The sequence below is a fragment of the Rhamphochromis longiceps genome, linkage group LG14 (genome assembly GCF_057381845.1).
Source record: "Rhamphochromis longiceps isolate RC_006_pf linkage group LG14, R_longiceps_female_GT1.1, whole genome shotgun sequence".
Taxonomy (NCBI): domain Eukaryota; kingdom Metazoa; phylum Chordata; class Actinopteri; order Cichliformes; family Cichlidae; genus Rhamphochromis; species Rhamphochromis longiceps.
Genome location: NC_140570.1, coordinates 10,415,988 through 10,427,240, shown reverse-complemented (window position 1 = coordinate 10,427,240; position 11,253 = coordinate 10,415,988). Strand labels below are relative to the sequence as shown.

Sequence of the window (11,253 nt, the reverse complement as noted above, 5' to 3'; positions counted from 1 at the left end):
TGTTCTTGCATGTTTGCATATTTATTACTTACTTGCATTTCTTTACTTGCATCCAAAACTGCCATGGTTTTCTTCCACACATAAACACACACAGTGACATATAGGATGCTATTGCAGAGCCAGCCCTTAAAACTAGATGAATGAGTGCGTAATAAAGCCTGGGTGTGTCGCTTGTCTGAGTTTTAAAAACAGATGCAGAATGTTGACTAACAGGTTTTGAAGCCTTCTCTGTTCACTGACACCTCGTCTTTCACTTAATTCCATCAGCCTGAGTCAGTCGGTTGCCCTGACTAAAGTCACTCCTCTAATTGTCTTTGTCTTTTTCACTCAAGTAGCCCCTCCTGTTCTTATTTGTATACACTCACTTGCTGTTGTTGCAAAGTTTTCACCAGTCGTTCTAAACAAACCACAGATTCAGCCAACCCTATAGGCTGAGGAAGGCTGTTTCAGCTACAACATCAAAATTTGATGGCCTCTGATTATAACATAAGAGCTTGAAAATAAGGCTTGAAGAGCCAACAGCAGTAGCAGTATAATGTCTGGGAATCTCTGCTATATACCCGGGACCCTGGCCATGTAGGACTTTGTTATTAAGATTATTAAGACCCTCGATCAGTCCAAGTAACTGACGGGCCACAGCTTTCTCTCAAATGGAAGGGATGGAGACAGGACAAAGGTGACACCCTGGTTGTGTCTTTGCCGTGTAATTTGTATTTTACTGCGTGCATTCAGCCTTTATGCACTTCTTTCTATGGTGACATATAATCATTGATCCAAGGGAAAACATTGATGGCTCAAGGTAATCCAGATTTTAAAGGGGCTACACTATCAAGAAATGATCAACACAGATCATTAAATCATTCATGTAAATCACTGAAAACCCAGGTGTTCAAATGTAAAAATAGGAGAACAGAGCTGCTGAATTGTCATTAACAATGCCAGACTAAGTCTGCTATGGGAACACAAAATTAGTGACGTTATATTTTGACAGTAAATCAGACGTACAAGGGTTGTTTAAGGACAGGCCACAAGTAGAAACATACTCCAGGGTGTGCTCACCAATAAGAACGGGACTATTAAGAATATTACAACCAGAGGAAAGATCTAAGAAAGAAGATGTGAAAGTTAAAGTCACCAACCATAATGAACTGCTCAAATGAAAGAACAACAGATGAAAACACATTTGAGAGTTTATTTAGGAATTCAGAAGGAAATTTAGGAGGATGATAGAAAACAAGGAGACTGGATTCTTACACAAAGTATTTTGAATGAATTGAAAAAAGAAGAAGCGAGAAGTAAATGGAACACAATTTAAGTTGTTCCTGTAAACCCTTCTGTTGAATGAAAAAATTAAGAAGGGAGTAGAAATTTGATGAAAATGTTACAGTCTCCTTCTGTGTGTTATAATTACAGAGTTTGGTTAACCTGATCAGATTTTGAGGTCAGTGACTTATCATTTTCTCTTAAATTGTGATCACTAAGTAATTTGGATAATAAGTACAACGTAGCATAAGATAGGTTACGGGGGGTGATAGTGTTGTGGACATAGGATAGCAACACAGTGGACTTAGTTTGTGAGGCCTGCAGAGAAAGCTTGTTATGGAACGGCTGTGTGCAGGCAGGGAAAGGACCCAAAGTGCAGATGCTCGGAGACACAATGTAAACTCAAAACAGTTTTAATGCTGAACTCAAAAGGGTAACAAAACTGAGAATACACAATACTTAAATACACAGAGGAAGCAATCAGGGAATGGGTAACAGGAGGGAAACACCGCTGGGGCAAATCAGGCCTAACGAAACAGGAGAAGCAAAACCAGACACATTAACATAAGACAAGGACCTTCAAAACAGGAAACATAACACAGACTGAACATACAGACACAGACTCACAGGCAGGCACTACAACAGAGAGAACAGAGACGTGGGACCAGGACAGACGCTGACTGGACACGGGGATACAGCAGACAGGGGAGACAGCAACTAAGGATTACACAGAGACCTAAACCATAAGAAAGAACTCTAACAAAGAAACCAAAGACTAGAAAAGATAAATAATATAATAAACTCAAAAATCCTGGGTCAACGACCCAGGCATCCTAACAAAGCTGGCAGATAAAACAGAACTACTCATGGCTGAGAAGGGGAAGAAGGCTCCAGAGGCAGTCACGTGTAGCAAAATGGACAATATACAGCATGTCAACTGCTAGAAATGAGCCAACTAACCAGTTGGGCTGGTTTTCATCTGTCCTAAAAAGGGAACAACAGATTAAAATTGCCAATAAAACCTATGTTTATTCTGAAGCCAGGTGTTGAGGCTGAGGAGCCTGCTAAAATGCCCCACACTGTTTTAAGAGGTTAAAAAGCTCTTCACAGTCAGCTCAGACTGCAGACAAGCTTACCCTGATCCTCATTTCCCTAAGGTGTTAGGTTACTGTGAGGCAGGGAAGGAAGGACAGGGTGTGGTGGAAGGGAGTAACCTTGAAAGGGACAAATCCATGACAACCATGACATCATCTATGCATGTTTCTGTGTTGCCTTCTTAAAGAGATGGAGGGAATTTGGCTTGTTTGTCTCGGTCGTTGTGTCCTTGGGCAAGACACTTCACCTACTGCCTACTGGTGATGGCCAGAGGGGCCGATGGTGCGATATGGCAGCCTCGCTTCTGTCTGCTACAACTGTAGCTTGCCTCCACCAGTGTGAATGTGAGAGTAAATGAATAGTGGAATTGTAAACTTGCAAAGATTATTATTATTAAACACATGACTGTATTGTTGCTGCTTTTCTTCCTTTGTTTTAGAGCATGGCTCCAATTTGGAAAAATGCCATTCACTGGTTGGATGAAGGCCGCAGAGGGGTTGTTGGTGTAATGATGGATCCTGCACTCAAAGTTCTCAGTGATTCAGGGCTGAAGTGTGAGAAGACAAACTTCAGGAAAGACCTCAGTGTGTTTGTGTGTACAGCATATATCACTGAGCATTTGGAGGAAATCCAAAACTTTGTGGCAGAGGGAGGAGGCCTGCTGATTGGAGGACATGCCTGGTGGTGGGCTCATTCAAATGCTGGGAAAAATGTGCTAACGGAATTCTCAGGTATGAAAATGCACGACAAGAGTGATATATAAAGTTATAAAGATATATAAAGTTAAGGATCTGGTTGCTCCTGGCCCAGATAATATGACTTATAACTTCTTGGCTTTAATTAGCATTCTTTCGAGTAAGGAGAGTGTATTGCCTCTAGGCTGAGTCTGCCAAGTATGTCAGAAAAGCAGGACCTAACGCAGGACTCGCAGACAGGGAATTTGGTTACAGTGTAAAATAATGCAGTCCAAAGCAGTTCCAATAAATGTGATCTCCTCAGCAATGACTTCCCAGCTTCCAGTGCAGAGAATTCCAGAGCCCCGCCCTGGAGCAAGGCCCGGGAAGGGTGCCTGAAGGCAAGCATCTGGCAGCTAGGCCTTAGTCCATGTAGCCTTGCCAGACAGAGCCCAGAAAAGGGACATCGGCCCATTGTCCTGTAGACTCACAACCAGCAGGAGATGCTGTAGGGGTCGGGTGCAATGTGTGTTGGGCAGTGGCCAGGAGTGGATGCCCTGGTGGACTGATCCCCCACTACCTAAACTAGTGATTGGGGCATGGAATGTCACCTCTCTGGTGGGGAAGGAGCCTGAGTTAGTGCGTGAGGTTGAGATGTACTGGCTAGATATAGTCGGGCTCACCTCAAAGCATGGCTTGGGCTCTGGAAGCAGACCCCTGGAGAAGGGCTGGACTCTGTCTCAGTCTGGAGTTGCCCTTGGTGAGACGCAGTGGGCTGGGGTGGGTATCTGTATCCCCTTGGCTTGCTGCCTGTACGTTGGTGTTTCTCCTGGTGGAAAAGAAGGTTTGTTCCCTGTGCTTTTGGGTCGGGGAATGTCAATGATCGATTTTATAATTATATCACCAGACCTGTGGCCATATGTTCTGGACACTCGGGTGAAAAGAGGAGTCGAGCTGTCAACTGATCACCACCTGGTGGTGAGTTTTCCTGCACTAGAGAAGGTTGCTGAAAGCTTAATCCTGATTTGTCTTTGGCCTTTGATGTGTTGTACCAACTGACCTTTGTCCATCAACTTTGAAACTTCTTCTACAATGGAGGATGGTAAGAATGTTCTAAATTCCTTCAGGGTCTGGCTGATCTTGTTTCGGAGTGCATCTATGGTGAAATGGACCCATCCTATCCTTTTACTCAGGAGCTGTTTCTGTGCTTCCCATAAGATCTTTTCAGGTCCATGTCCTTGAGTGTAGAACGAAGGCACAAACTCCTGGGAACCAGTGTGAGATTCAGTCTGTCTGCGTCTCAGGTTAAAGTGGAGGTCGTTCCTATAGTCCCCTAGTTTCCCCAAATCCCTTACATAGACCAACCTATGTACCAAGTGAACTCACACTACTCACATCTTGTCCTATCTGACCTAAAATGGTTACATGATGTAGTTAGGCAAGGCTTTACAGTGGTTTCACCCTTAACGACTAGTGATGGTAAGGACCCATGCCTTTTTTCACACCTTGGCTCATTTAATGACTCACATAATCAACAGTGGGTCAGCAACCTTTACTTCCACCTCCAAAGCAGAAAACCCCCACTAGAGGTTAAGTACCTGGGACTCTCCAACTGTAGTTTTTAGAACTGAAAATGCATCATGATAAGAGCTAAAACATCTCCACAAACTTAAATAAAATCCAGTTGCCTTTATTTTTTTAAAGCTCTGGATGATAGAAAGCTACACACACATATCGCTGTGCTGTTTCCCAGGAAATCAGACATGAAAATGAGGAATTGAGGAATAAGAGCTCTGTTTTGCACTCGAGGGTTGTCAATACTTACCCCTGAGTGCTGGTCAGGATACAAGACTGAGATTTCCTTCCTTTTAGGACATTTATTGCTGGCTGGTAATCATGTAGGTGTATGTGGGCCAATAAGTCACCAAAGTAACATTACAGTGGTGTCAGTTCAAAATACCACTCACTCTGCTGACATACTTTATCTTTCAAGCTCGGTTCCTCTAATCTCTCTACTAAGAGATTAAGTATTCTGCACAGTATCTTTGGTGCTTCCTGGACTGTACACTTCTTGATAGAGATCTCGGATGTTGGTCTTGGAATCTGCTGGAGTCACTCGCACAGTTTACGGGTGACTGCCCTGAGGAAATGATACTACTACTACTACTGATACTACTACTACTACTAATTATTATTATTATTGACCCAGCATTGTTTCCAGAAGTCCTGCAAGGCTAAAAAGCTTATTCACGGCCAGAATGGACCATGCATTTTTCCTCTTGAAACTGACAGTTGGAGTCTTCTCTTGTCCAACAAATTATGGACCTAACTGTATGTGGTATACATGAGTCACTAAATGTGAAAAAATATTTTTGGGCTTGTTTTCAAACTCAAAATTTCTGGTAGTGTTTTTATAGTTTGCCTGTATCATTTAAATCATTTTACACTACAAGCCATGATTGCTCATAAAAACATCACAAAGCTCTTTTATTATATACATACAGAGCTCTAATAGCCTACAGTGATGATAAGGTGGCACATCTTGGGCAAAAAAAAACAACCTTCTGCAGTTTAATGAAAAAACCAAAGTCATTACACTTCCAACAGTAAACGAGAGTATTTTAAGTCAGATTTGCTTTAATATCTTCCAGGGAACAAGATCCTGAACCAAATGGGATTGAGCCTGTTGGGAGCAACAATCGGAGGAGGATCATACAAAGCCCCTGTACCCAGCCAGGCTATTAAAGACAGCTACCACTTCCGCCACCTTCTAAACCGCTTCGCTGCCCATGTGACTACAGGTGAAGAACTTAGCCAGCATGAGGAGAGATATCTGAAAAAGCTGGGCAACGACTGCAACGTCTACTTGCAGATGAAAGCCCATGACTCCTCCCACTACAGACAAGTTTTGGCCACACTCACGGATATATTAATAACATCAGGCCTGCCAGAAGTGAGTAGACAACATAATATGATCATCTTAAAAAAAAATTCCAAAAGAATGAAACAGTGCTGTTGACTTCTCACAGCTATAAGTGATCAATGACTGACAGCTGCCCAATCTATGAATGTTTGGTTTTGGTAGTTTTTTTTTTTTGGCTGCAGATGCTGTGATAATGTGCGAAAGATAATTTTTATAACATTCACTATTCATTTTCAAGGTGAGTGACAGCTGCCCTGTAAAGAGTCCCAAAGACCACCTCCTCCTCGCTGTGGGTACCCAGGTATATAAGGTTTCCTCAGACCCTGACGCTCTCCTGCCCTACCTCATTAAGGACAACCCAATGATGCCTGTTGTCTATAACCACCGGATCAAGGTTGATGTCAATACAGCAGGTCAGATCTCTCCGCTGTGTTATGTGAACTGGTTATAAGTTTACAATTTACAATATGTGTACAGTGGTTATTGTTTTGCTAACACATTTGAATCACATAGCAATGTTAACCATGATGCAGCAATGTTTGTTACTTAATGTTACACAGTTTTAATCTGTGAACCTCACTGTAGACACTGAAAACTGTGAAATACAGTTTTTAAAATACTGATTTTATACCTGCAAATGTCCCTGACTGTGTTGTTTTATTTTTTAAACATAATTGTGTTTCAGATGGGGAAGAGTGGATCAGCACAGGTCTCTACCTCTCTCCTGGTATGAAGACCTACATCGCTATACCACCTCAGATCGTCAACAAGGATTGGAAGGTACAGCATATGAAGTCAATTGATTTTAATTTCAGTGATAATGCTGACCCCATGTAAGTCTCTGTCCTCAGGAGGCATCTAATCGGGATGCCTCCTAAAGGTTGGGGTCCACAATATTTTATTCTCATTATTTATTTTAAATATGCATTTTCTAGCCTGATGTGATACTTTGAAGATTATAGACCATCATAAGTATAAGCTGAGATTCCAGTCAAGCCCACTAGACTGCCCCCAGCAGTATAATGATATGGCATGCCTCAGCCTTCAATATCAATCCACCTATATCTAATGGGTGGGTGACATCACCCACTGGTTTTAAAGCTTAAAGCCTCAACTTCAGTACTCTGGCTACAATCATGTTGGGGTTTTTTTTTTAATTGCAAATGACCATATTGGGATGAGACAGAGTCAAGTTACCCAATTTAACAAGGTCACGCAGATACAAAAACATAACTGCAGTTATAATTACTTTAAAAATGTAAAAAAAAATTTGGTAGAAAGATCAGATTTGGCAGGGAGATTCCTATCAGGCAATGCGGCAATGGTCCAAAATCTAAGGCTTAAAAAAGAGAGAGACTGCAGTTTCTGGCACCTATTCAGTTAACTAACACATGCTAATAATGCATTTTCCTTTTCTTCTGCAGATTCAGATAGGATGTCAAACTGACTCACTGCATCATAATGACGAGCTGAAGAGACCACCATCTGTCCATGAGCGATTTCCTGTCACTGCACAGATGATACAGGTTTGGAACCTGTGGGGAGGACTCATTTACCTGGTGGCCCCACCCAAAACACAAGTGAAGGGGTTGGAGGTCATAGTGCAGATGGCTGTACCTGCTCCATATTACAAGTCTGGTGAGTCTGTGGTGGATAGAACTGTAATATGTGTTTATCCAAGTGTGTCTCCAAGTAACAGTGAAACAGGGTTTCTTAACTGTTAATCAAAGCTACTAACTGAACAATAATTGTGTACGTCATAATGTATAATGTACTGTATAAAATGAAAAGACTGTGATTTATATCATGAGCATTAATTTCCTGTGGACCATTGTTATCTATGAAACCTCATCATTATAAAGTCGTTATTTGTCTCTGTAGATCTTGATGTGACACAAGTTTGTAATTTATCTAGTATGGGACATTAGCTAACTTTAAGTTAAAGCTAGCTAACCCCTAGTCCTTTTTTATACAGGGAGTGCAGAATTATTAGGCAAGTTGTATTTTTGAGGAATAATTTTATTATTGAACAACAACCATGTTCTCAATGAACCCAAAAAACTCATTAATATCAAAGCTGAATGTTTTTGGAAGCAGTTTTTAGTTTGTTTTTAGTTTTAGCTATTTTAGGGGGATATCTGTGTGTGCAGGTGACTATTACTGTGCATAATTATTAGGCAATTAACAAAAAACAAATATATACCCATTTCAATTATTTATTTTTACCAGTGAAACCAATATAACATCTCCACATTCACAAATATACATTTCTGACATTCAAAAACAAAACAGAAACAAATCAGCGACCAATATAGCCACCTTTCTTTGCAAGGACACTCAAAAGCCTGGCATCCATGGATTCTGTCAGTGTTTTGATCTGTTCACCATCAACATTGCGTGCAGCAGCAACCACAGCCTCCCAGACACTGTTCAGAGAGGTGTACTGTTTTCCCTCCTTGTAAATCTCACATTTGATGATGGACCACAGGTTCTCAATGGGGTTCAGATCAGGTGAACAAGGAGGCCATGTCATTAGTTTTTCTTCTTTTATACCCTTTCTTGCCAGCCACGCTGTGGAGTACTTGGACGTGTGTGATGGAGCATTGTCCTGCATGAAAATCATGTTTTTCTTGAAGGATGCAGACTTCTTCCTGTACCACTGCTTGAAGAAGGTGTCTTCCAGAAACTGGCAGTAGGACTGGGAGTTGAGCTTGACTCCATCCTCAACCCGAAAAGGCCCCACAAGCTCATCTTTGATGATACCAGCCCAAACCAGTACTCCACCTCCACCTTGCTGGCGTCTGAGTCGGACTGGAGCTCTCTGCCCTTTACCAATCCAGCCACGGGCCCATCCATCTGGCCCATCAAGACTCACTCTCATTTCATCAGTCCATAAAACCTTAGAAAAACCAGTCTTGAGATATTTCTTGGCCCAGTCTTGACGTTTCAGCTTGTGTGTCTTGTTCAGTGGTGGTCGTCTTTCAGCCTTTCTTACCTTGGCCATGTCTCTGAGTATTGCACACCTTGTGCTTTTGGGCACTCCAGTGATGTTGCAGCTCTGAAATATGGCCAAACTGGTGGCAAGTGGCATCTTGGCAGCTGCACGCTTGACTTTTCTCAGTTCATGGGCAGTTATTTTGCGCCTTGGTTTTTCCACACGCTTCTTGCGACCCTGTTGACTATTTTGAATGAAACGCTTGATTGTTCGATGATCACGCTTCAGAAGCTTTGCAATTTTGAGACTGCTGCATCCCTCTGCAAGATATCTCACTATTTTTGACTTTTCTGAGCCCGTCAAGTCCTTCTTTTGACCCATTTTGCCAAAGGAAAGGACGTTGCCTAATAATTATGCACACCTGATATAGGGTGTTGATGTCATTAGACCACACCCCTTCTCATTACAGAGATGCACATCACCTAATATGCTTAATTGGTAGTAGGCTTTCGAGCCTATACAGCTTGGAGTAAGACAACATGCATGAAGAGGATGATGTGGACAAAATACTCATTTGCCTAATAATTCTGCACTCCCTGTATATGTTATAGCCTGAAGCATTTTAGTAGATCCACTCCTCTCTTTGCTCTTTTCAGGTGTGACAACTGCAGCTCAGTGGTTAATGCTGCGCACGGCTCCTTCACCCTGGGCAGAGTTGGAGTTTGAAAACATTATTCTCACCATACCAGCAGATGTTGTTCGGGATCTGGAGCGCCCAGATGAGCTGGCTGCTCTGTGGGATGAAATGATGAGGGCCATTGCAGATCTGGCTGCCAAACCACACAAATTTCCCCGCAAGGAGCGCTTTGTGGCAGATGTGCAGATTTCTCACGGTAAGTGCATTGTGCCTCATGTTGTACAGTACACACATTGCACTTATTTGCTTGTTCTTAGAGACTCCCAAGAACATAAGGCCTGACCAAAAAAACGCTGGGTGACTGACTGGTTACATGTGGACCAGTCTTTGGACCAGCTGGCACTCCTAACACTCAGGAGTGTTAGCTCCTAACACAGCTAACACTCCTTTGAAGGAATTAATTGTTTTAATTGAGTAATTCATTCTTATTTGCTTGGGATGGAGTCACTGGGAACAGGAAGCCAGACTCAGAAGAAGAAAACAGTAACCAACCAAGAAATCAGTGTGGACTCTCCTGAAAGCTCAAGTTGAATACCTGCCATCCCAAGTCTGCTCCCTCTGCTTCAACCCCTCATGTCAGACATCTTGCAGCCCATTTGGTGTACTTCCTTTCCTTCCAAAGCCAATTACTGCTTCACTCATCAGCTTCTGATAGTGATGGCTTGAATCCACATTTTCTTCTCGGGGACCCGATTGTTGTCCTCTGCAACCCACCTCTACATGAAATACCTAGGTACACCTTGTTCTGCATCGGCTGCTATGTCTATATGTTTGTGATCGGAACCTCACAGAGTGTTGAAAGCCACAACAAATGGGAGAGTAATACGAACTGCCAACACCGTATTTTTTGAATTTGCGAGAGTAGCAGGTTCTATCTATGACAACAAGGCGTTTCTTCCTCAGTTAGTCAATATGGTCTGAGTCTTTAAACCTCCCATTCTATCACTGCCCTGAATGTTTGACTGATTGCTCTGCCAGCACTGGAGTGGATATTACATGGATAGCCTGCAAAAGATAAGCTCCAAGATTTGCTGGGCTTCAATTTCATGTCACCCATGTAGGTGTGAATAGGAGGCAGCTGCTGTCCAGCCTGTAGATGCTCTGCTCCAACAACCCACTTGAAAGCTCAGATGAGCTGTGGTGAAGGTTGCTGGGGAGTTCGGGCATTCTGCCACTATTCACACTTGGTAAATGTTTTGTTTTAACAACATTTAGAGTATCTGAATAGAAAAAAAGAAATGATGTACTGAGGTTGCAGGGTTTGAATTCAGTATTGCAACTGGTTTGTGATTCTCATGTTCCCGAGGGGAAGTACATTAGGCTTCCACTTACTGCCAGGTAGACTAGACTTTTGATGGTATAAGGAGTGGCATCTTTGCTTTTATTTCATAGTTGATGTGAAGATACAAGCAGGAAATATGACTTGTTATACATGTTCTGGGCTGAAATCATACCAAGGCATTGCACTACTATAGCATACATTTCAATCATTTGTTCTCTATAAAGAAATACAATGCATTATGCATTATGTTTCTGTTTTGCTCTTGGTTTCTGTTTGCCAACCTGTTTCGGTTTCTTTTACTTGCACTGCAACCCTTTCCTTATGTAAAATGAATTTTTATAAAGAAATTAATATTCAAAAGAATACAAGGGACTTTCTACAGGT

The 11,253-nt window shown here is 42.1% G+C and overlaps 1 protein-coding gene across 1 annotated transcript; it reads left to right on the top strand.

The window, feature by feature from the left end:
* The first annotated feature begins 4,124 nt into the window (after window positions 1-4,124).
* LOC146653598 (TRPM8 channel-associated factor homolog) lies at window positions 4,125-10,683 on the top strand. The gene is made up of 7 exons (XM_085380638.1): window positions 4,125-4,134; window positions 5,684-5,985; window positions 6,194-6,368; window positions 6,641-6,735; window positions 7,380-7,593; window positions 9,547-9,783; window positions 10,649-10,683. The coding sequence occupies exons 1-7, from the start codon at window positions 4,125-4,127 to the stop codon at window positions 10,681-10,683; spliced, it is 1,068 nt and encodes a 355-aa protein (XP_085236764.1).
* The last annotated feature ends 570 nt before the right edge of the window (window positions 10,684-11,253 follow it).

Excerpts from the sequence above, each read along its gene's own strand:
- LOC146653598 (XM_085380638.1), top strand. Across the intron at positions 5,986-6,193 it reads TAACATCAGGCCTGCCAGAA|GTGAGTGACAGCTGCCCTGT; the intron begins GTGAGTAGACAA and ends TTCATTTTCAAG. Across the intron at positions 7,594-9,546 it reads TGCTCCATATTACAAGTCTG|GTGTGACAACTGCAGCTCAG; the intron begins GTGAGTCTGTGG and ends TGCTCTTTTCAG.